Here is a 26,472-nt window from a genome sequence, read left to right on the forward strand (position 1 = left end):
GCGGCCGACGGGGTCCCTGTAGTGAATAGCAAATAACTAGCGCTTCCGGTGCTGCCGCGCGCATAGCGCTAGTTATTTGCTATTCACTACAGGGACCCCGCCGGTCGCAGCCAGCTTTATACACATGACGGCGCCGCAGGTAGCCCTACGGCACGTACACCCCTGACCGCCCCAGCAATGCAGGGACGCCGGGGCAGCAATTTTTTCACACAGTTCGCTGGGGGTGAGGGGCGAACTGCCGCCCTCCAGGTGCCGGCGCCCTAGGCAAATGCCTAGTGGTGGCGCCGGCCCTGTGCACACAGAGAACTTACACCTGACCCATCCATTAGAACTCCTAAGGGGGGTATTCAATCCGTGCCAATGTTGGCGACAGACAATCATCACTTTTAGCAGATTTATAGTCAAATTCTATTTGACCTATTCAATCTAAGTGCTGATTTTTCAAATGTCTGATTAATCGTCACTTTTGGAAAACATCAGGATCGGCAAATTACTCACTGATCCACGTGTTTTGGTCGTAAAAATCAACCGTTTTCGACTATTTTTCACTGATGCAGATAAGACTTTAAACGAAGTAGCAGCTGCTTTAATGGTAAAAACGTCCGAAAACAGCAGCATAGAATAGGTATGACCGGATTTTTTTCAGGAAGTCAAAAAATCTGGACAACATTAACATTAACCCTTAATTAAAACTGTCAAAATAGGTGTGAAAATTGGCAAGCAGACATTTATATTCGTCAAAATGAACTGTAACATTTGATTTGAAATATGATCTTTTTTTACACATTTTTTATTTGAATGTATATAACAAATGTGAGCAGCACTGGCATTTTTAGCAGATATTCTGCCCATCTCTCTTGGCACGCAAGAGGGTTACAGATGTAGCAGAGTTTCTATCCAGCGGATGACTTAAAACTAAGAACGGCCCAGTTACTTAACCAGTGTTATTGGTGATGGAACAGAGCGGGCATCATACAGCTCACAAGCCGATGAATGTATCTTGATCAGGGTTGCCGACTTTTTCTTTCTCCTCTCCGGGAGAAGCCCGGAGGGGAGACTTCCAGCGGCAGTTCGGGGGGGGGGGGGGCTTGAGTGTTACATCATTAAACCCCGCCCCCAGTATGGAAAACCCCCCAATTCACGGATCTCCGTGGAGGGGGCGGGGCTAAAATGACGCAGTTGTGGACATTTTAGCTCCGCCCCCTCCTGAGACCCGCGGATTGCCCAGAGGTATGGGGGAACATGCTGCAATCGGGGGGTGACGTGGGGATCCCCCAGAATCCGGGAGGGTTGCCCACTTTTCCGGGGGGCCGGGAGGAGGACCCGATTTTCGGGATCCTCCCGGCCATTCCGGGGGGGTCGGCAACCCTGATCTAGATACCAGGTAGCAATGCAGGATGCTGGAACAGCACCTAAACAACAGGTAATAGTGGATCTCTCAGGAGCTGTTAGAGACATCTTGAGAGTGTCGCATGCTAAAGCAAAGTACACACCGTCAGGACTTAACAGGTCACATCGACAGCGGCCGATACAGTGAAGCATCTACACTTACTGATTAGCCGCTTGATGAGTCAGTCTCGGAAGCCAGTCGGCCAGTTCCGGAGTCGGGATTGGAATGGTCAGGATGAATACTATGCTTCAAAAAGTGATAAAGTGGAGAGTGATAAACAACCAGCCAATCAGCTTCTAACTGTCATGTCACAGGCTCTATTTGAAAAATAACAGGTAGGAGCTGATTGGTTGGTGGTTTATCACTTTGTGAAGCTTAGTACATCTGACCCCTTGTGAGATGTATATGGTAGCAGAGAAAGGTCCACTAGAAAGCAGAATATCTATAGTAAGAGAACCATAATTACCTGTTCTCCATCCCTTCTTCTAGGAGAGTCATTACCTGCCCATAGTCTGTAACTACATGCTGGGACAATCCTAATTTAAAGAAAGAAAAACAAAACAATGATTATATTGATTACAAAATGCCTTTGTGTAATTAATGTAAGACGAGCACGAGTTAAGTTATTTACCTATAAATAGAAACAACAGTACTGATACTAACAATGGGTCTTGAGTATTGGAAACATAATACTGTAGCACAAATATTTCTGAAAATCTGAACACATCTGCAGTGAGGAATAGAGTCATTGGTGTTGGACTGGGATTCCCAGTTTACGGGCTTTAGACAAAGGTATTTCGCCACTAGAGGTCAGTATAGTATCACAATTACATACTAACATACTATCCAGCCCTTCTATACACTATAACCGGCTCAAATGTATTTCTTTTCATGAAGGGCCTTTAAATAGACGCTACTGTATGCAAAATTAAAAAAGAGGGCAGGCAGTTAGAATCCTGATATTACAGGTGAATTCCACCTCTGCCCAATAACCAAAAAATGTGAATTGATGTGAAGCTAACAGCGGTGTATTATGTGTATACGGTCATTGGGTCGACACACTAAAAGACAACATGCAATGGGTCAACCACTGTCGACACAGCTTAGTTCCACACCTCAAATAGGTTGACATGCTTAAGTTCGACACTGTGGGAAGGTCGTCACAAGTATTAAGTTGACAGTTAAAAGATCGATATGGGGTTTTTCTTCTTTTTTTTTTTTCCCGTCAGCCAATGTGCCGACAGGCGGTATTTCATCCCCTACTAGCCACTAGGGCGTGGATGGAGAATAGAATAGTGTGCTCAAGGCATGGCGAGCGCACATGGTGCACTGATACAGTGTCCATGTCGACTATGTTGACATTCGGGACAAAAAAGTGAAAAACCCATGTCAACCTTTTGACTGTTGATCTAGACACTGTCGACCTTCCAACCATGTGGACCTTAAGCATGTGACCTATTAGAGGTATTAACCCAAGCCGTGTCGACCTGTAGTGGTCTATCTAATGCTTAGATCACATGGTAGCCAACATCAGGGATTCAGTAAGAAAAGAAGAAATCCTGACAAGGGGGGGGGCGTGGATCGCCCCCCCCCCCCTTGCGGGCTCGCTGCGCTCGCCACGCAGCGGGCCCGGTGCCTCGCTACGCTCGGCACGCTAATTTATTCTCCCTCCAGGGGTGTCGTGGACACCCACGGAGGGAGAAAGTGTCGGGATTTTGGCGGCCGGGATCCCAGCGTCAGGATTCTGAATGCCGGGATCCCGACCGCCGGGATTTAAACTGCATCCCAACTCCAGCCCTTGAAAGCTACCAACAGTTCACATTTTCCAGACAACCCAGCTGCTGCACAGGTGCACTCATTACTCACTGACACATTTTAAAAGATCCACAGGTGGAGCTAATTACTTCACTTGTGATTCTGTGAGGAGATCTGGAAAACATTAACTGTTGGTAGCTCTAGAGGACTGTAGTTGGCTACCGCAGGCTTAGATGATATGGTAAAAAGGAGCAGCCACAGTAGGGAATCCCTGTTGTTAAAATCAACCCAGGCCCATGATATCGGTAATACATGCTAAAATGTTAAAAGTGGTAACCGGAAAGAAAAACAAAATAATACTTCCAAGATACAGCAGATAGCAGGTAAGCAAACAATCATTGTGTCTGTGGTCTAACAAGCTTCATGCTTTTGGTAAACCAGCCGTAATGGATATACCGGTTTAAGCCTAGTAGCAGAACATTGCAGAGACTGCATCATATGCTGCAGGGATTTATACCTTGCACATAAGGGCCTTTCTCTGGGTGTTCCCGGACCCGCAAAGTAAAAGGCTTCTTCTGGTCTGATTGTTGCAACAAGTCCCGGACTCGTTCATTATAGATTTCTAGAAAACTTAAACAAAAAATATTAACATGACTAAAACAAATCTAGTTCATTTATGGTCAAGATCTGCAATCATTATGTTAAGTTCAAGTAACCAAATTCAAAACTCTGGTGACCCCCAAGGGGTAAAATTACTAAGATGGGAGTTCTGTTGCCCATAGCAACCAATCAGCATCTACTTCTTATTTAGCATTTTATAGGAGATAATAGATAGAATCATCAACATCCCAACCCCAATAGAACTCCAATATTAGTAAATAACCTCCCACATGCTTAAATAATACTTTTCTATATTGAATTTCTAGAGAAGAGGACCTTACAACTTAAACAATAGTGCATCTGGGACAATTATTTTAAACATGCATTTTTATATTTAAAAAATATATATATTTCTCACTTTCTTCTGTGGAACTCAATAATACTATTAAAATTGTCCAGCCATGACTGCTTATTTCTGTTCTCTTTGGGTTAGACATGTAATTGCTCTACTGACTTAACATTGTTAAACATGCAGAGTACATACTGTATATGGGTGTTACATGATATAAATGTCAAAAGGTATACAGGAAGATTAAGCAGTGCATTTAATAAAGGTGGATTTATGGCCCATACATCGTCAGTCCTCTTTCACAGAGCTCCATGGGACCTTACGTCTGGTCATCAAACGTATCTGTCCAATTCGGGTGTGGTATAGGGTTCCGACAGTCGGGAACCCGACAGTCATTAGCCAGACGTCGGGATCCCGACTGGCCGGACTCAGACAGCATGGTGAGCGCAACAAAACCCCTTGCAGGTTCGCTGCACTCGCCATGCTGTGGGCACGGTGACTCGCTACGCTCGCCACCTATTCTATTCTCCCTCTATGGGGGTTGTGGACCCCCACGAGGGAGAATAGCTGGTGGCCGTCGGGAACCCATCTGTCAGTGTTTTAACAGTCGGGATCCTGACGTCGGGTAAATGACTATCGGGATCCAGCCCAGCACCCGTCCAATTCACACGTGCACCAAAACTTAACACATATCCAGGGGTTCAGAAATCTGTCTGAAAATCCATATAGCGACTTCTAGTTATGGATCACTTCTCACCTCACTTCAATCCGACATGAAGATGGAGTGCCTGCAGAATGATCATTATAGGAGAACAGACCCTGAAAATAACAGACAGGAGACTCCATCATATTAGAAACTAAACACCCTTCATTGTCAATGTAAAGTAAGCACAAACCAATAAGCACACAAAAAAAGTATTAGTATGACCATTTCATTACATAGTGCCCCAGTACAACAGAATGATTTCAGGTTCTACTGGTGACCCTGCAAACATAGGGCAGTGTAAGGCCTACAAACCCCTAAAATAACCACAGCCCGGAAAGATAATGGATGAATACTAATTACTATGGAGGAATGAAACATGAATTTTTGCTATTACGAAAATAACATTCCATATATTTTATCATCTACTCCTGGCAAGAACCCATGAAAAGTATCCTAAAATGACAGAGCTCCTAAGTTATACGTAGTAAGACCATAGTATACAGTATACCTATATATGAAAGCACGTACCTCGCAAATACGTGGTGTTAATCCGATTGATGTCTAGTTAAGAAACAAAAAGACACTTTAATGTTATGAGAATATGAACAAAGAGCTGTGACTTATATTATCTACATTGCACCGTTAATAACTCCACGCAGGTGGTGAGGTCACTGAGCAGGGGCCAACATATCGGTGACACCCGGGTGCGGCCGGCACCAACTTTGGGCCTTATTCTGATCGGTGCGGCCCGATCAGAATATGCGGCCGCAACCGCGCAGGCGAATCCCCGCCTTCCATACGGATCGCCACCTGCCGTCCGTACGCGGATATGTGGCGATCCGCATGAAATTGGACGGGGATACGCCTCCTCCGTCTTGGGAGCAGCCCCTGCATTCGATGGTCGCCGAACATCGAATGCAGGGCCGCACGCTCCACCAGGTCCCGCAACACAAGACCACACGGACACTTGTCCGTGTGAAATCATGTATAGAGGCGGGCAGCTGACATCCGGCGATGTCAGATGCCCGCCCCGTACACACGCGTCACGGCCTCATTACCATGCATACGCCCCGCGTTTGCATGGGAACGCCCATGAAACGCGGGGCGTATGCATAGGGTAATGAGGCTAAGTAGCCCCTCACGCCCCTCTACGCCCCCTGTGCGGCGTATAAAGAATCCGTGCGGCGAAATCGCCTGCACATGCGCAGAGTGACCTCTGCACATGCGCAGACGATCAACATCGGCGGTCCGTCCGCATGCGGGAATATCCGCACCGATCAGAATAAGGCCCTTTGTGACACTACTGGTTGTCTGTTAACATGGCTGCTGCAATTACAATTGGGCAAAGCTCCGGTCACTTTAGTTTTCAAGCACAGCCTGTAATATGGCAATTATGAGCTTATTGGTCGGTAGTTTATCTCGCTCTGCTTTATCTCGCTCCAAGCTTTTATACATATGCACCAATAACAGAAACAATTTTACTGTAATTTATGAACAACGCTACACACATAATATGCCGAGTAATTCCCCTATTAGCAATAATTTTGTGCTAAAAACAGAATACAATGATATAAGTAATACATAGATATATAGATAACTCACTGGAGTACCCATCATGGTGTAGGTTTTCCCGGAGCCAGTCTGTCCATAGGCAAACAGGCACACATTATAGCCCTTGATGGCCTCTGAAAGAACGGTGGTGCCAAGGTCTTGGAAAACCTTAAGTCAGAGAGAGAACACAACATTTTCAGAACAGTTCAGTCTATGGGGTGTATTCAATGCTCTTTAGTGAGCCGTGACCGCGAGCAGTGCAGATTGTTCCCCGTCACAGCTCGTGGGTCAGTATTCAACTGACCCCCCTGCACCCGCCGTTTCCACCTCACTGAGTTTTTACAGTGAGGCGGAAACGTCGTGTGTGGCTGCCGAAACGGCGAGGCTCGCGGCTAAATGCTGCGGGCTCCCTGCATTAGCTGCGATCCTCGCCGTTTGGGTGATCTCCTTGCCATCCTCTGACATAGAAGATTCCACCGGAACGTTAATTAGGGTGAGCGGTCGGCGCGGGGTTAAACGGTGAGGATGGCTTGTTTTTAGCGATCCTCCCCGAAAACAAGCTATCCTCACCATAAAAAAAAAAACCTCGCCGGACGGACTGAATACACCCCTATGGGTGAAATGTAATAGGTTGAGAGAATCAGAAAGTCAGAGATTTGGTAAGAAATGTAAAGGATTGCCGCTTTTTTTTTTTTTTTTTAAAAGGAGATTTCTTACCAAATCTCTTACTTTCTGACTCTCACCCAATTAAATTTCACCACATGTTTAATTTTCAGAGTTTTATACAAATGCGGTACAAGGTGTGTAAGATGACTGGAATGATAAGGTTGGCAGATAATACCTTAATGGTAAAAAAGGAAAGTTATTTCTGCTCGACGCAATTAAGAAATATGGTGGTGTTGAATGTTATCAAATTCCTCGTAGTCTACCAGCATGTACCTCGCAGCTAACATATCTAATAACTTATGTTTACACATACTCAATTGCAATCATTCCAACACAAACTTGACATCGTATAAGGAAGTCTTCTCTACGGCAAGTTACTTTTTTAGGTTATCACCGTTTCATGAAGTTTTACCTAGAACAACATTCACGATCATAAAAACCTGAAGCTGACAGCAATATACAGTTCGGTTCATATATATTTGGACACATACACTATTTTTGTTATTTTAGCTACCATTATATAATGTATATGGTTTTAAAGTACAGACTATCAGCTTTTATTAAAATTGGAGGAAGAGTATAGGCATCACAGAGGTTTATTATGTAGCACCCTTTTTCTGAAGGGCCAAAAGTAATGGGACAATTGACACAAAAGCTGAAATCCCCTTGTACGAAAGCCGAAAGTCTATTATTAATAATAATAATAATATTTCCGCTGTAGCTGTTCCTCAGGAATGAATGATGCACACTGTATATAAAATCGTTCTTTGTAGAACAGATCATTGTGACTATGGGAGGTTCCTATAAAAATCAACAAAACTCCAGGTCAACAGAGAATACGACAAAGCCTGTTCTTTCTCAGTCAAGCTGTGCAACAAAAGGGTGGATCGGTTTATCTTCAGATGTCGTACACAAGTAATATTTATTTATGTCAATCCTTCAGTCTTGTTGTAGGAACGCACCCATTTAATAAACGTTCTCAGACCAACCTTCCATGACTATCATCACATCCTATATAAGTTATAAATATGGATTAACGAATATATCTATAATGATAGATAAACAGATACAGGGCTGTAGAAAGGATTCCTGGGCCCTAGCAGTGTAATATCCTAGTCATGGAGGTATCATTTTATTTGTAAAAAGTTGTCGTTCCCCTTGGCGCCACTGAACGGATATAAACCTTGTTAGAGATCATCTGATCTGATCTTTTTAACGGGTATGGATAATTAGGACTCCAGCAGTTAGGTTGACATGCATTGGGTCAACACCATTAGGTTTACATGCAGAAAGGTCGACATGAGTCTAGGTCGACGTGTGTAGGTCGACATGTCCTTAGGTCGACATGGGGTTTTCAATGTTTTTTGACCCGAATGTTGACACAGTCGACATGGACACTGAAATGTAGCACCGCGTGCGCTCACTATGCTTGGCACACTATTTTATTGTTCCACCACGCTCTAGTGGATGGTAGGGCATGAAATACCACCGGTCGGGCTCAAAAAACATGTCAACCTAGACCAATGTCAACTTTTCTGCATGTCGACCTAATGGTGTCGACCCAATGCTTGTCAACCTAATGACTGTATCCCCTTTTTAACATCCTCAACTCAGTTAAATGTACTGTATGTTAAGCATGGTGATTCTTGAATGGTGATGGGCAATCAAATAAAAAACAAAACTGAATACACAAGAAATCTATTTTCTAAAGTCCACTGCACTCAGAGGGGCTCTCTAGGCATATTCAAGTGGCATCAATATTTAACTATAGAAATCAATGCTCCTATCGCCAGGGACAGCAACAGGGGGGTTGAGGGGACATCTGTACTGGGCACCAAGTTTCTGGGGGGCTCAGAGGCTGTAAGCATGACTGCGGCAGTGCAGTGCCTAGCAATGGTTTATAAAGGCACCGGCCAGCCACCCACCGCTTGCATTCTGGAATGGAATACTATATACAGAAATCCCTGTCCGGTAATCCTCCTAGGCCTAGTCATCTCTCCGGCTACCCCTTTTATTTCTATAAGGTAATTTTTGGTGACAATCCCATTTTCTCCCTTCATACTTTTTCTCCCTTCATACTCCGAAATTGATAAATGAGGTACCATTTTAAAGATTAAGTTCTCCACTTCTGACAAATTGTTAACTAAAGCTGGGTACACTACACACACACAAAGATTTATTTTTCCAATCTGTCTCGTGGACATGTATGGGAAAAAATTGCTCCCAAACACTGGAAAAGGGATAAAAAGGATTGGTACTTGTGTAGTTTCACAGCGGCAGTTACGTCGTCAGCGTAGCGTCCCTGTCAGAATCAGCGTAGTGTTCTCGTGGCCAGCATAGTTAGCGCAATCATTCAGAAGTAGCGTAGTGTTCCCGCGGCCGCTTAGTAGTTAGCATAGTCAGCATCCCTGAAGTAGTGTATGATATAGCAGGTGTGAATGTTTTCTTTAAACACCCCACTATCCACGCCAGCCCAAGGTGTGGCGAGCCCCGCGTTACCCGTTCTCCTGACTTGTTCATACCCCCACTATGCACAACCAATTTATCTGAATTACTATTGTTTATTTTCCAGTATTTGGGCACAATGGTTGAGTCTCATATGCTCCCATGCATTTCCAGAATTTTCTTCTAACCAGATACATTGGACAGGCAAATCTGTAGGTGTGTACCCAGTATTAGAATTGCATATTATATTGTTTGTTTAAAAATCAAATTTAAAAATTTACTTTTTGCCCTAGTGTTCTTTCCATGGATGCTTCTATATGGCACGGCTAAGATTATCAGTTGTATTACAATGCAAAATGTTTTCATGGGTCATCTAGTAAATATAAAGGGGGTTATACAGGTTGATTCGCTCGGATGCGAATTCACACCCTTGCGAGTCAACCAGAACCCGCCCTGCGAATGGTGGTATGCCCGTGCCCACTCCGCGCAGCCTAACAAACATCCTTTTGGAGCCCTGTCCCTGCGAGCGGGGGATGATACTTCATCACTGGGTGGTAATATTCTGCCCAGATCGCATTGTAAATGCGATCATTGATAAATGAGAGAATACAGATTAGGAGCAGATACCAGAGGTAGGAGCAGATACCGACTAAGCCGTCACTTTGACAAGCTGTTAACTAGTATCTAAATAATTTACATCTTAGATTCCTTTCTGATTTTCAGACAAATGATAGGGGGAAAAAAAGGGAATCTATCAATATAACTAAGTTTTCAAAAATGAAAGGCAGGTAGAACAGTGGAGTTTGCCAGCGTGGTCCTGAGGCAGCCTGGGGAAGTGTCTGTTCTAGAACTATACGCCATCAGTGACCAGGTAACCGCTGAGGTGTGTCCCAACTGTGTGATCATCATACCTAACAAACTTATCTACAAAATAAATACAGAGATAGTAATTGTATTTAAATAGGTTAGTATTTACTTAAAGATAAAAGGTTGTATGGTAGCAAGAAACTTTTCCCGGTACATCCCTATGAGGACGGGTGGCACTGAAGCACAATGTACATAAAGTTATGGTTCCATCAGTAACCATGACCATGGGGGTCACCTTAAGAACCCCCAAGAACAGGACGGGTGATAGCAAACAAGCATGGGGTAAATTAGCCGCCGCCCCCCCCCCCCCCCCCCCCCCCCCCAGTCCTGGGACCCTAGGCTGCAACCTAATCAGTCTATTGCAGGCATGTCCAAACTATGGCACTCCAGCTGTCGTGAAACTACAAGTCCCATCATGCCTTGCCACGGTTTTGCTATTAGTTAAAGCTGAAAATATTGCAAGGCATGCTGGGATGTGTAGTTTCACAACAGCCGGAGGTCCACAGTTTGGACATGCCTGGCCTATTGGTTAATCAGGCCCTGTAACGGTCATATACCGTGTTCAGACCATTGCCAACTAGGTGGTGATATATAATGTATCTGTTTGTAGAGTTGAGGACCAACTTCAGGAAACTGCTCCCAGGCTTAATAAAGGCAAAGTATCGCGACTTGCTCTTGTCTTCCATTCAGAAGACAAGGCAAATTACAGCTACTGTATAAGAAGCACCCATGGATAAACAGTAACAGACAAAGCTGGTTACAGAGAATGCAGCCCAGCCTTGAGGATCTCATGCATGGGAATAAAGAAGGTGACTGAGAAACCTGAGTCAATATTAACACAACAGGTACTCAAAGCGGTGATTGCTGCCATATATGTTTGATGTACTGTAGCAGCCTTAGTAACAAGGAAGTAACAAAGAAATGTAATAAACAAGTAACAAAATTAAAGGATTCAATAGGGACAATTGCCCCACCTGCAGTGCACATGGTTTTGCCCATTTTCCAAACAAATTTGTACTGCGATCAGTGCCACTGAGCATCCTAAAAGCAGCAATACAGGTTAGATTTTAATTAAGTCTACCAAACATAAAAAAAGAACTACAGAGACTAATAAACAAATGTAAAACCCTCATTACCGGTTTATTAGGACAAAGTCCTTGTTACCTATTTATTTAAAAAAATTACCGGTACTTGTTTCCTATCTGGGCGCCCAGGTTTTCTACGTACGGCACCGTAATGAAATCGGATCGCATCGCATCGGATTCGGTACTCGATGATGTACGATGGCATACGATGCTATCCGATCCGATTTCATTTTAAATCGGATCGCATCGCATGCGGTGACGCGATCAACCTGATTTTTACATTGGAATCAATGTTAAATGGTCCCTGAGACCCGATTTTACATTGATTTCAATGTAATAACCCCGCAAACCCACGATTTGTATAGGAAACCCCCCCTGATGGTTTAAAATGCGCCTCCATTGTTAACGCCACCCCAGTATTGATGTCAACCCGAAGCGTGGCGAGCGCAGCGAGCCCCGCGAGGGGTGGCGGTACGCGTCCTCCGACTTTTTCATACCCCCACTATCCACGTCGGCGTGGAGTTGAGAATAGAAAGTGTGGCGAGCGCAGCGTGCCACCGAGCCCGAAGCGTGGCGAGCGCAGCGAGCCCCGCGAGGGGACGCGGATACCTGTGAAGCCCACGAGGGGACGCGGATACCTGTGAAGCCCGCGAGGGGACGCGGATACCTGTGAAGCCCACGAGGGGACACGGATACCTGTGAAGTATCCGCGTGCGCTCGCCACGCTTCGGGCTCGGTGGCTCGCTGCGCTCGCCACACTTTCTATTCTCAACTCCACGCCGACGTGGATAGTGGGGGTATGAAAAAGTCGGAGGACGCGTACCGCCGCCGCTCGCCACGCTTCGGGTTGACGTCAATACTGTGTTTCTGTGCAGATGTGACAAGGGGAGGGCTTTGAAGGGTAAATAAATACAGTAGTGTTACAGATGGGCCATCCTATGGGCCAACCATAAAAGCGGGAACGAAATCGGATCGCATCGCATCGTTCAATATCATGTATGTGCATTTGTGGTATCCGATGCGATCCGATTTTTATACGCCCAGATAGGAAACAAGTACCAAATTACCTAATCCATGATTTTTTTTACCTGAAACTATTTTTGTTTTGTTCTGATTTCATTGTTTTTTTTTCCACCTGTGAAGAGCTGTTGAATATCCTGACAGACAGTGACAAAGGGAAATGTTTGAGAATAAAATCAACCTCTACAACAATGGGATGAGGTCATGATTTGGCTACCATCCAAGTTACTACTTCTACCATCCATCAAGCAGACAACATTATCAACACGCTGGCACTTCTGAGATAGGTAAACAATGCATGCCGACACCTGACCCTACCATTCAGCCTGCCCTCCACTGACCCCTTCAAATTTGTAATTTTTCTAAACTATTTTGCAAACGTAACAATTTAGACACAAACAAATCCTACAGCAAACATTCAATTTAAACAACAAACATTCAATTCTCAGAATATGCATTTCGGATGGGGTCTCTAATCTTGTTCCTAACATGCTGGGAAAATCAGTGAACCAGAACTATAAGAGTGAGTTTTATATACAAATGATGAATTGCATCTGTGGCCTCTTAGGCAAGTTGTACCATTGTTTCATATACAGCTATAAATCTGTAACGCTTCATTTATTTAACCCCTTCATGACAGAGCCAGTTTGTGCCTTCATGACAGAGCCCTTTTTTTCAAATCTGACATGTCTCACTTAAGTGGGGATAACTTTTTTTTGCTTTTACTTATCCCAGTGATTTTGAGATTGTTTTCTCGTGACACATTGTACTTCAAGTTAGTGGTAAATTTTGGTCGATACAGTCTGTGTTTTTTTGTGAAAAATACCAAAATATCGTGAAAAAATGGAAAATTTAGCAATATGCAAAATGTCACATTTTCTGCTTGTGAGACAAATAATCATACCACTCAAAAGAGTTAATAACTAACAAAGACCATATGTCTACTTTATGTTGCAATCATTATTTCAACCTCCTTTTCATTTTTTTGGACACTAGGAGGCTTCAGATATGACTAGCAAATTCTCAAATTTTCAAGAAAATTTCAAACACTGATTTTTTTAGGGACCAGTTCAGTTCTGATGTGACTTTGAGGGACTTGTATGTGAGACACCCCCATAAATGATGCCATTTCAAAAACTGCACCCCTCACAGTATTCAAAACAGCATTTTGGAAGTTTGTTAACCCTTTAGGTGTTTCACAGGAATTAAAACAAAGTGTAGGTGAAATTTCAAAATTTCTTTTTTTTTGCAGAGTTTCAATTTTAATACATTTTTCTAACGAATACAGTAGATTTTACTAGAGAAATGTGACTAAAAATTGATTCCCCCAATTCTTTTGTTTTCAAAAATATCCTATATGTGGCCCTAGTGTGCACGTTGACCAAACCACAGGCTTCATAATAGAAGGAGCACCTACTTGATTTTGGAGCCTCCTTTTTATGAGATTTTTTTTTAGGCACCATGTAGGTTTCTAGGCACCATAAGTGCTAAAAGTTAGGAACCTCCCCCACAAGTCACCCCATTTTGCAATCTACACCCCTCAGGGAATTCATCTAGGGGTATAGTGTACATTTCAAACCCCCAGGGGTTTCACCAATTTTGGTACAACTGGGATGTGAAAATGGAAAATTACATTTTTTTACACAAACATGCAGTTCTGGCTCAAAATTTTTCATTTTCACAAGGAATGAAGGAGACAAAGCACCCCAAAATCTGTGCCCCAATTTCTCCCGAGTACGGCAATGCCTCACATGTGACCAAAAAATACCAGTTGGGCGCATGGCAGGACTCAGAAGGGAAGGAGTGATTTTTGGATTTTGCAGCACAGATTTTGGTGGAATAAATGGTGGGTGCTATGTTGCACCAATACAGTGGAACCCCCCCACAAGTCACCCCATTTTGCAAAGTACACCCCTCAGGGAATTCATCTAGGGGTATAGTGTACATTTCAAACCCCCAGGGGTTTCACCAATTTTGATACAACTGGGCAGTGAAAATGAAAAATTACATTTTTTTACACAAAAATGCAGTTCTGGCTCAAAATTTTTCATTTTCACAAGGAATGAAGGAGACAAAGCACCCCAAAATCTGTGCCCCAATTTCTCCCGAGTACGGCAATGCCTCACATGTGACCATAAAATACCAGTTGGGCGCATGGCAGGACTCAGAAGGGAAGGAGTGATTTTTGGATTTGGCAGCACAGATTTTGGTGGAATGAATGGTGGGTGCCATGTTGCATTAGCAAGACTCCCAAAGCACCAATACAGTGGAACCCCCCCACAAGTCACCCCATTTTGCAAAGTACACCCCTCTGGGAATTCATCTAGGGGTATAGTGTACATTTCAAACCCCCAGGGGTTTCACCAATTTTGATACAACTGGGCAGTGAAAATGAAAAATTACATTTTTTTACACAAAAATGCAGTTCTGGCTCAAAATTTTTCATTTTCACAAGGAATGAAGGAGACAAAGCACCCCAAAATCTGTGCCCCAATTTCTCCCGAGTACGGCAATGCCTCACATGTGACCAAAAAATACCAGTTGGGCGCATGGCAGGACTCAGAAGGGAAGGAGTGATTTTTGGATTTGGCAGCACAGATTTTGGTGGAATGAATGGTGGGTGCCATGTTGCATTAGCAAGACTCCCAAAGCACCAATACAGTGGAACCCCCCCACAAGTCACCCCATTTTGCAAAGAACACCCCTCAGGGAATTCATCTAGGGGTATAGTGTACATTTCAAACCCCCAGGGGTTTCACCAATTTTGATACAACTGGGCAGTGAAAATGAAAAATTACATTTTTTTACACAAAAATGCAGTTCTGGCTCAAAATTTTTCATTTTCACAAGGAATGAAGGAGACAAAGCACCCCAAAATCTGTGCCCCAATTTCTCCCGAGTACGGCAATGCCTCACATGTGACCAAAAAATACCAGTTGGGCGCATGGCAGGACTCAGAAGGGAAGGAGTGATTTTTGGATTTGGCAGCACAGATTTTGGTGGAATGAATGGTGGGTGCCATGTTGCATTAGCAAGACTCCCAAAGCACCAATACAGTGGAACCCCCCCACAAGTCACCCCATTTTGCAAAGTACACCCCTCAGGGAATTCATCTAGGGGTATAGTGTACATTTCAAACCCCCAGGGGTTTCACCAATTTTGATACAACTGGGCAGTGAAAATGAAAAATTACATTTTTTTACACAAAAATGCAGTTCTGGCTAAAAATTTTTCATTTTCACAAGGTATGAAGGAGACAAAGCACCCCAAAATCTGTGCCCCAATTTCTCCCGAGTACGGCAATGCCTCACATGTGACCAAAAAATACCAGTTGGGCGCATGGCAGGACTCAGAAGGGAAGGAGTGATTTTTGGATTTGGCAGCACAGATTTTGGTGGAATGAATGGTGGGTGCCATGTTGCATTAGCAAGACTCCCAAAGCACCAATACAGTGGAACCCCCCCACAAGTCACCCCATTTTGCAAAGTACACCCCTCAGGGAATTCATCTAGGGGTATAGTGTACATTTCAAACCCCCAGGGGTTTCACCAATTTTGATACAACTGGGCAGTGAAAATGAAAAATTACATTTTTTTTACACAAAAATGCAGTTCTGGCTCAAAATTTTTCATTTTCACAAGGAATGAAGGAGACAAAGCACCCCAAAATCTGTGCCTCCATTTCTCCAGAGTACGGCAATGCCTCACATGTGACCAAAAAATACCAGTTGGGTGCATGGCAGGACTCAGAAGGGAAGGAGTGATTTTTGGATTTTGGAGCACAGATTTTGGTAGAATGAATGGTGGGTGCTATGTTGCATTACCAATACAGTGGAACCCCCCCACAAGTGACCCCATTTTGCAAACTACACTCCTCAGGGAATTCATCTAGGGGTATAGTGTACATTTCAAACCCCCAGGGGTTTCACCAATTTTGATACAACTGGGCAGTGAAAATGAAAAATTACATTTTTTTACACAAAAATGCAGTTCTGGCTCAAAATTTTTCATTTTCACAAGGAATGAAGGAGACAAAGCACCCCAAAATCTGTGCCCCCATTTCTCCAGAGTACGGCAATGCCTCACATGTGACCAAAAAATACCAGTTGGGTGCATGGCAGGACTCAGAAGGGAAGGAGTGATTTTTGGATTTTGCAGCTCAGATTCTGGTGGAATGAATGGTGGGTGCTATGTGGCATTAGCAAGACCCCCGAAGCACGGTGAAATGATGAACCTAATAATCCATAGATGTGTGGTATATTTTGAAACACTCCTTTATACATAGGCCGGGTTTGTCGGGGCAAGTTTCACAGTGGAAAATAGTTTCCTTTCTTATTCCCTTTTTATAGCAAACTTTGCACCTTTTTTGTGTCCTGCCCTTTCTTGCAGTGGAGGGGATTTCGTTGGGAAAATGCTGCCCTGGTACAACACGGGGGCCAGTACTAGAAGTACTGGGGCCCTCTGCCTGCTGGTTCCCAAATATTAGGCCCTTTATGACTTCCTCTTGAAAGTGCATAAATGTCCCCCTCTGGCCGGTAGAACGGAATAGCACGTAAGCGTTATACAGTGCCATCTGGATGATATACACGGCCAGCTTCTTGTACCAGATATTTGTTTTCCGCAGGGCACTGTACGGCTTCAGTACCTGATCTGAAAGATCCACTCCGCCCATGTACTTATTGTAATCTAGGATACAATTTGGTTTTGAGGTGTGGGTACTGGTACCTCGTACAGGGATGGAGGTGGTACTGTCTCCATGAATTGTTGTCAGTATAAGGACATCCCTCTTGTCCTTATATTTGACCAACAACATATTTTCGGTGCATATTCCCCTGCTTTCACCCCTTCTCATTACTTGGGCAATGTGCGTTTTTGGGAGGCCTCTTTGGTTCTTACGCACAGTACCGCAAGCTGCTGTACCTCTTGAACCAAGGGCCTTAAACAGGGGGATGCTGGTGTAAAAGTTATCCACATAGAGGTGATAACCCTTATCCAGGAAGGGGTGCATTAAATCCCAGACAATTTTTCCACTAACACCTACGAGGGAGGGGGGGCATTCTGGCGGTTCAATTCTTGAATCCTTCCCTTCATATACCCTAAACTTGTGGGTGTACCCTGTGGTGCTTTCACACAGCTTATACATTTTTATGCCATACCTTGCCCTCTTACTGGGAAGGTACTGGCGGAATTTAACCCTTCCTTTAAAATGTATAAGGGACTCGTCGATGCTAATACATTTATCAGGGATGTATAGCTCTGCAAATTTGGCACTGAAATGATCAATGACCGGCCTGACTTTGAATAGCCTGTCAAAGGTGGGATCATCTCTGGGTGGGCACTGTGCATTATCGGTGTAATGTATAAATTTATGGATTGCCTCAAAACGAGTCCGAGTCATGGCCATACGGTAAAATGGGGTGCTGTACAGAACATCTGTACTCCAATATTGCCTAATTTGTGGCTTTTTTACTATGCCCATATGAAACACCAGACCCCAAAACGTCATCATCTCTACTGCATCTACAGGGGTCCACCTAGCAAATGATGACGTGGGGTTTTGAGCAATAAACTGCTGGGCATATAAATTAGTTTGGTCCACCATTAAATTTATAAAATCATCAGAGAAAAATAATTTGAAAAAGTCAATTTCTCTGAGACCTGTGGAATCAAATTGGATTCCTGGGATGGCCAAAAACTCAGGAACCTGGGGCTCAAAATTGTCTGGTGGTGGGGTCCATACGAGATCAATTATTGGGGGGGGGTCTCAGCTGCTCTACGGGGGCGTCTTTGAGGGGGTCCCTCATCACCAGAGGAGGAAGAGGAGCTTAAGACGAATCCTTCAAATTCCCCGCTTGCCTCACTGGCTGTGTCAGAATCAGAAGCAAGCATGGCATATGCCTCCTCCACTGAATACATTCTTCTGGATGACTGGGATGACATTTGGGATGACATTTGGGATGACATTTTTATTTTTGTGTTACTGGTAGTGAAATGTTTCAACACGTGTATAGTGTAGGGGGGGGTACAAACTTTATTTCAACCCGGGGGGTATGTAGCGTGTAGTGTGTATGTAGTGCAGAAAAAAAAATACTTTATACAACAAAAAAAAAATTGAAGGGGTTAAAAAAAAAAAAAATTGAAGGGGTTAAAAAAAAAAAAAATTGAAGGGGTTAAAAAAACAAAAAAAAAGGTCCTGTGCCAAAAATTGAGCACAGATGTTGGTCAGTAACGTCCATCACTGAACAGCGCTCAAAGGCAACAGGAATTTGATAAAAAAAAAAAAATAGATCAACCCTGTGCCGAAAAAGCTGATCAGTGATGTACGTCACTGATCAGCGCACAGTGGCCACAGGACACCCACAAAATCACAATGTGTGTAAAAAAAAAATTAAAAAAAGACCACACAGCACCCACAAAAAAAAAAAAAAAGGTGATCAGTGATGCGACACTGATTACCAGTGAGGGGCAGCAGGTGCACAACCTTTGGTGCAACTGGCAGCAACTGACAGGTATATATAAAAAAAAAAAAACCTCTGCGCCCCCAAAAAGTTGCTGATCACCTCAGATATAGTGATCAGCACAAAAGGCGGGGGTAGCAGACACAAAATATACACTCTCTATCACTCTCTGTCACTATCTCTCTCTATCTCTCTCTATCTCTCACTATCTATCACTATCTATCACTATCTATCACTATCTATCACTATCTATCACACTGCAGCAGCAGCACTGACAGTTATATGTATAAAAAAACCTGCACCCCCAAAAAGGGGGGGTAGCAGACACAAAATATACACTCTCTATCACTCTATGTCACTATCTCTCTCTATCTCTCTATCTCTCACTATCTATCACTATCTATCACTATCTATCACTATGACACTGCAGCAGCAGCACTGACAGTTATATATATAAAAAAAAAAACTGCACCCCCAAAAAGGGGGGGGTAGCAGACACAAATCTCTCTATCTCTCACTATCTCTCACTATCTATCACTATCTCTCACTATCTCTCACTATCTATCACTATCTATCACTATGACACTGCAGCAGCAGCAGTGACAGTTATTTATATATAAAAAACCCCTGCACCCCCAAAAAGGGGGGGTAGCAGACACACAATATAGCTCTCTCTGTCACTATCTCTCTATCTCTCTCTATCTCTCTCTCTCTATCTCTCTATCACACTGCAGCAGCAGCAGCAGGAAGTCTCAGGTAGTCAGATCCAGGAAGCGTCCAGCACGCTACAAGCAGTGATCAAGTGATCAGGTAAGGTATTTGCAAGGATCAGGTAAGTATTAGCAAGGATCAGGTCAGTATCACGGCAGATAGGCACGGTGACCGCTCTGCACGCTATTCCAGACCGGAATGGCGTCTGCAGCGCAGTCACCGTTAGTTTAAATGTCGCGCCTTGGCTGTGATTGGTCCGTGGGTCCCACGGACCAATCACAGCCTTGGGGGCGGGTGGGGTGAGGTGTCATCGTCACCGATGACCCCCTCATGCCCCCTGACGCCCGGCGATGATTGACACCTGTGTTACCAAGCGTCTGATTCGCTGGTAACACAGGAAAACGCTGTGAATGGCTGTTCACACTGAACAGCCAATCACAGCGATCGCCGACGGGGGGGGCGACATCGCAGCCCCCCCTGGGCATGCAGGGACATGTCTGCTGTCAGGGACAGCAGACATCGTCCCTCTGTCACTGCGTCTCGAGACGCAGTGACAGTTTAAAGTCATGACGTATATATACGTCATGTGTCGGGAAGTACTTCCCGGCCATGACGTATATATACGTCAAATGTCGTGAAGGGGTTAAACAGCCACAAACGGCATTGTGTGCAACATAACTGAAAGTGATCCTATAATTCATAGATTAAGAATTAAGATGATAACGATTAGTCAGAAGTAAGGGGGAGGGGCTAAAGTGAAGGGACCCCTGCACTACAATGATATGTCTGAGCCTACTTTCCCTTGAACACCCCCTGGACCTTCCCGGGAGTGATTCCAGACGATTTTGTACTTTGGTGACATTTTTCCATAAAATATATCTCATGCGATTGATCAAGCCAAGATAAAGCGCATGAGATAGATCTTATGGTATACAACTGTACAATAAGATACAGCGGTGTAGCTAGGTGCCATGGTGCCCGGAGCAAGGGCATATTTCGCCCCCCTCCTCCCGGTAATGAATTGGGGGCGTGGCTAACATGTGTTGGCATGTTACATTTGAAATATATAAGACACTAACGGAATCTGCTGCACTATATATAAGACGCTGTAACGGAATCTGCTGCGCTATATAAGATGCTGTAATGGAATCTGCTGCGCTATATAAGACGCTGTAACGGAATCTGCTGCGCTATATAAGACGCTGTAACGGAATCTGCTGCGCTATATAAGACGCTGTAACGGAATCTGCTGCGCTATATAAGACGCTGTAACGGAATCTGCTGCGCTATATAAGACGCTGTAAAGGAATCTGCTGCGCTATATAAGACACTAACGGAATCTGCTGCGCTATATAAGACGCTGTAACGCAATCTGCTGCGCTATATAAGACACTGTAACGGAATCTGCTGCACTATATAAGACACTGTAACGGAATCTGCTGCGCTATATAAGACGCTGTAACGGAATCTGCTGCGCTATATAAGACACTGTAACGGAATCTGCTGTGCTATATAAGACACTGTAACGTCTAGGCAGCCTAGTGATGATAACACCACCACATTATCCTGTGTCTCTTAAGGCCCCCATACACTATACGATTTTGGGACGATTTCATCCGATTTCGGCACTTTGGGCCGATAACCGGATGAAATCGCCCCAAAATCGCAGATGTGTGATATATGATCCGATCCGATGCGCGGTCCCGTGCCACTGTGCGTCCCGTCCCGCAGCGACAGCGCTACTATTTGTGATCACAGCATGCTGGCCAGGCACTACTGCTGCTGCCCGCCCCCACTACTGCCGCCGCCCGCCCCCACTACTGCCGCTGCCCGCCCCACTGCTCCTCACCGCCCTGCAGCTCCCCATTTGTTTTACATGTGATAAATCGCAAGCGATTTATCACATGTAAAATCTGGCTCATCAAGTGCCAAATTTTATGTGAGCCTCCCGGGGAGCTGCCGGGTGGCTCACAGGAGAATTGGGTCCGACTTGTCCTAAGGACAAGTCGGCCTAATGTATGGGGGCCTTTACTTCTGTATTTGGGGGAATGCTTACTTTAATTAAGGGACAGAGCTTTGTAGCTTCCTCCCCTCACTCCCCCTCCTCCCTCCCATCTGTATGCACTCATCAGTGGCAATACCGGGGGTCAGCTGATGTGTGTGCACAAGTCAAAGGTTAAAGATAATACTTTACAGTTCAGGAGGGAGACGCTGACTGTCGGAGCTGGCAGGTGAGAAGTGACAGACGCGAGCTGCTTCCCCGGGACTGTGAGCCTCTGATCCTCTGTCTGCAGCCCCGGAGAACACAAGCAGCCTGCACCAGCGTCATGCCTTTGATCTGTGCTGTGCTCGGACCTGCAGCCCTGTCTGATCTCTCAAGCAGCGTCCAGCAACAGACATCAGGCTGTAAGTACGTTGAGTGACAGGACCAGCAGCTAAGCGCCGGGCAGGGCAGCCGCCGGCACACGCTGCCTGCCATTAGTGTAGTTAGTATGATACTTGCAGGGGATCATTTGCGGAGGGGGGGGCGGGCCGGCGGCGCCATTCCACCAATCGGCGCCCAGAGCATGAGCTCCGGTGGCTCCGCCCTCCCTACGCCTCTGATAAGATATATCTGATGGCTGGATTAGGGGGCTAGAGGGACTGGAAACATCAGTCAAGCTTCCTGCGATATATTGCATGGGATATATCACATGTGCAAAAAAACACTAATTTTTCCATCCGATTCCGATAAATCACTGGTGCAGTACGACCGATTTAGGGCCTCCTATCCGACACTCACGGGACTGCGCATCGGATCGGATGGAAAACACAAAAAAATTTGACACTTTTCAAATTCAAAGCATTGAAAACAGATGAAATTGTTCTAGTGTATGGGGCCCTTGAGATACAGAGCTGTATTTAATGTAATATAGCTGTGGTCCCTTTATTTGGCTGACTCCTGCCGTCAGAGTTATTGCTGTACTGCCTTTAGCAAGGCAGGAGAATCGATATGTCAGAACAGGAGAACTACATGGACCCAAAAAAAAAATGAAATCCAATACTATAAGAACAGAAACGTTGCCATATAACACATCTAATCAGGGGCTGCATTTTCTTTTGATTTTCAGTTCACTGTTTCCAAGGAAGGTTTGGGGTAAATTTACTAAAGCTTAAAAAAATGAAAAGACGTGATATAGCCCATAGCAACCAATCAGATTGTTTATCATTATCTCTTGCATCCTAGAAAACGATAAACGAATCTGACTGGATGCTATGGGCAACACAACCTCTTTTCATTTTTGGAAGCTTTAGTAAATTTTCCCTTTAGAATCCACCAGTGCTGAAGTTTAGTTTGGTCTGGTTTAAGTCGTCCTTTAACCCAACAGATTGCTGTATGGATGGACAATAAGTATAAGTATGGGTTCTCCAAGAGGGTAGGTTAACAAAAAGAGGCAAGCTGTATAAAATAGGCAAGCTGTATTATAGACAGGAGGAGAGAAGAGTTGTGGTTTATTGCTCATCTCGCAGTTGTGAGTGAATACCCATAAAAAGGGTTTCTCGCATGGGACTTATTTAATAACCAATACAGACACAGGAGCTAATCTGCAAATACTTTTAAAATGAAAAACAGACCTGGTTTTCCTTTTTATTTTAAATTGACGCTTTTAAAATATGGGCAGACTCGCTAGGATCACGCCCATGCCTGAGTCTCGTGTGCTATTACATAGGAACTTAGGCCTAGTTCAATCGGTTAATTAGTTAACTAGAAAGACATTTCTAAAGGACATTGAAGGATAAATAATCTGAAAATTAATTAAAAATAAGAAAGTAATGGGGGTATTAAATCCCTGCAGCTATTTCAGATGGGGAAAAAAAATAGCGGCGGGCGCCTATTCAATGCTGCCTTGCCCGACAGCATTTAAAGGCTGTCGGGCCCGTTTTGCCAAGAGCGGCTGTGGATTGTCGCGATCACGGCTGGATATCAACAATCCATGGATACGCCCCTCTTTTGCCGATCGGCAGGTGGGATATTGAATCCCACCTGCCGATATGCGGTCAAGCAAAATGAAAACGGACCAGGGTCACAGCTTTCGGGATGGACCGACTGTCGTGACCCAGGATTGAATACCCCCCTATATGTTCAAAGCAATTAGCCAAGGGGTACTAGCACAACAGAATAAGTCTTCAGTAAGGAAACTCACACATCCCATGCACTTTGTGTGAAGGGCCTGGTACAATAACACGCCAGAGATAAGGGCTTTATGGTGACCTCTGTTGCCACATTAGCACTCAGGGTATAAAGCTGCCACGTGCTGGTCTGACACTTCCCTTATACAGCGGAAAGTCTGAGCCTGAAGCAGGAAATGCAGAAACAATGCCATGTAAAAATATATTCCCCAAGAGGATTTCCCTGTATTTGTTCCACGGGAATTTAAATAGAAACTAAAAATGAGCTGTTGGTCAGGTCCCGTATTTGTTTTTGTTTTGTTTTCTGGAAAACTGGCTCCTTTCCGTCTATCTACTACATTTTGTCTATCATCTCTGCCAGTCTTTTTCCTGTCGGAGTCCAGCTGATTACAGATCTAAGCGTGAATATAATTATATATCCAGCGGACGGCTCTGTGTAACATAACACCGCTCTGCCCCATTACATAAAGACATAAAAGTAGCACATTGTGCAGTATTCAATGCTCCAGATTCACAGTTTTTTTCGGCGAATCGGGCTGTTTTCACTCCTTGCGGTGAATCTTTTTCACTGAAAATCTGATTCACCCTATTCAATGCCGGCCAGTTCTCCGTTTCATGCTCGCTGCAATTCGCTGGTGTATTTCAATTGGGTTTTCACTGTGATTCGCCAAGAGTGTATTCAATGCTAGGATGGGGAACTGCTTTCTCCATGATTCACTAGTTTGTATTCAACATCTTTTTAAGGTGAACTGGAATGTGATCTTTTAAAATAAAGATTTTTTTTTGGTGTAAAAAAAAAAAAATCAGTAATTTTATTCTGTGATGGGGAATGCTATTTTATTTCATGTACTTTGTTACATACTGTACACTTTCAAATGTAGCTAAGGAGTCTGCAATCATGTGCAGTGAGGAGGGGTCCAGCAAAACTGGACCATCCACCCTCCAATGCCCCCATTCTGCACTTCCCAGCATGCATAAGGGCAGCTCATGAGTCCGTGAGTACTGGACCTGAAAGCCCATCAGGAATTCACTACATTGCCACACCCCGTGCAGACATCTTTTGGTGAGCACATGTAACAGCTACCCTCCACCAATCCCCTATATATAACCTGCATGTAGCGTCACTGACTGTTACAGTCTCTTAAGGAGTTTTAGTTGTAGAAATGACAATGGTACTCTTTACCTAGAAGGGCGCCCGCGATTGGAATCGCGGGCGTCGGGGGTAAAAAATCACGGGCATCGCGGGTAAATCGCGGGTACATTAAAATCGGGTGCCCGCGATGACCGCGATTTTCCCATAGGGATCAATGTTAAAAACGGTGATTGACCGCGATTTTAATGTTAAATGCCTCAATGCCCGCGATTTGGCCATAGGAATCAATGTTAAATGGGCCACAGAGCCTTAATAGTCACCGTGAACTCTTAAATGGCCCCCACAATTGTTAACGCCACCCCACGATCAACGTGAACCCGAAGCGTGGCGAGCGCAGCGAGCCCGCGAGGGGCGGCGGTACGCGTCCTCCGACCTTTTCATGCCCTACTATCCACGTCGGCGTGGAGTTGAGAATAGAATAGTGTGGCGAGCGCAGCGAGCCACCGAGCCCGAAGCGTGGCGAGGGGACGCGGATACCTTCACAGGTAAACGCGTCCCCTCGCGGGCTTCACAGGTGTCCGCTTTTCGCCACGGACACCTGTGAAGCCCGCGAGGGGACGCGTATAACTGTGAAGGTATCCGCGTCCGCTCGCCACACTATTCTATTCTCAACTCCACCCCGACGTGGATAGTAGGGCATGAAAAGGTCGGAGGACGCGTACCGCCGCCCCTCGCGGGCTCGCTGCGCTCGCCACGCTTCGGGTTCACGTTGATCGTGGGGTGGCGTTAACAATTGTGGGGGCCATTTCAGAGTTCACGGTGACTATTAGGGCTCTGTGGCCCATTTAACATTGTTTCCTATGTAAAAATCATGGGCATTGAGGCATTGAACACTAAAATCGGGTCCAATCTCATTTTTAACATTGGTCCCTATGGGAAATCGCGGCCATCGCGGGCATCGCGTCGCACCCGATTTTTAGTGCATTCGATGGTCGCGATGGGCGCCCTTCTAGGTAAAGAGTACCATGACAATAATTGTTTTATATACATATACAGGACAAGGAAGCTGGCTACAAAAGTGAGATTGTGTCAGTCACCATCAAAGGTAGGCATGAGTGACTAAAGCAGAGTACACATATATACAATTGTCGGGCCGTTCTTTCGTTCTGGGTCGGACAGCCGTTCAATTGTATATGTGTGTACGCTGTCCCGTACGAGCGATAAATGGCAAAAAACTGTCTTGACCGTCCATACTCGGTCGGTCGACGGTTCTTTGCTGTTTAATTTTCATCCGACAGGAAGGCCTCATATCGGTACAAAAGTGCATTGTGTACGCACGTTCAACCGATATGCTGCCGTCCTTGCGACTATACTGCCAAAGCTGGAACGCCCATGTGGGCGTTCCATAGCTGCAGCATCTCTGGCAGGGTGACTAAAAAAACAAAAAAAAACGGCGTGGGGTCCCCCCCACAGCCGTAACCAGCACCAGGCTGAAACAGCCAGGGCTGGTATTAAAAAAAAATAATCAGGAAACCCGACAAATAGGGCTTCGCTGATTTTTTAAAACCAGCCCCAGGCTCCAGGTCCGGGGCTGGTTCCCAAAATAC

At 44.8% G+C, this 26,472-nt stretch overlaps 1 protein-coding gene across 2 annotated transcripts in view; it reads right to left on the minus strand.

Moving 5' to 3' along the window:
- The window catches only part of STARD9 (StAR related lipid transfer domain containing 9), a 151,962-nt gene that overhangs the window by 64,119 nt on the left and 61,371 nt on the right, over positions 1-26,472 (minus strand). For both annotated transcript variants that reach the window (XM_083167246.1, XM_083167245.1), the window contains exons 4-8: positions 6,403-6,519; positions 5,329-5,361; positions 4,852-4,913; positions 3,663-3,775; positions 1,857-1,926 (exon numbers count right to left, since the gene is read on the minus strand). In XM_083167246.1, the coding sequence (XP_083023372.1) occupies positions 1,857-1,926; positions 3,663-3,775; positions 4,852-4,913; positions 5,329-5,361; positions 6,403-6,519 (395 nt within the window). The remainder of the gene's footprint in view (positions 1-1,856; positions 1,927-3,662; positions 3,776-4,851; positions 4,914-5,328; positions 5,362-6,402; positions 6,520-26,472) is intronic.

This window comes from Crinia signifera, chromosome 12, assembly GCF_055691185.1.
Source record: "Crinia signifera chromosome 12, ASM5569118v1, whole genome shotgun sequence".
NCBI classification, from domain to species: Eukaryota; Metazoa; Chordata; class Amphibia; order Anura; family Myobatrachidae; genus Crinia; species Crinia signifera.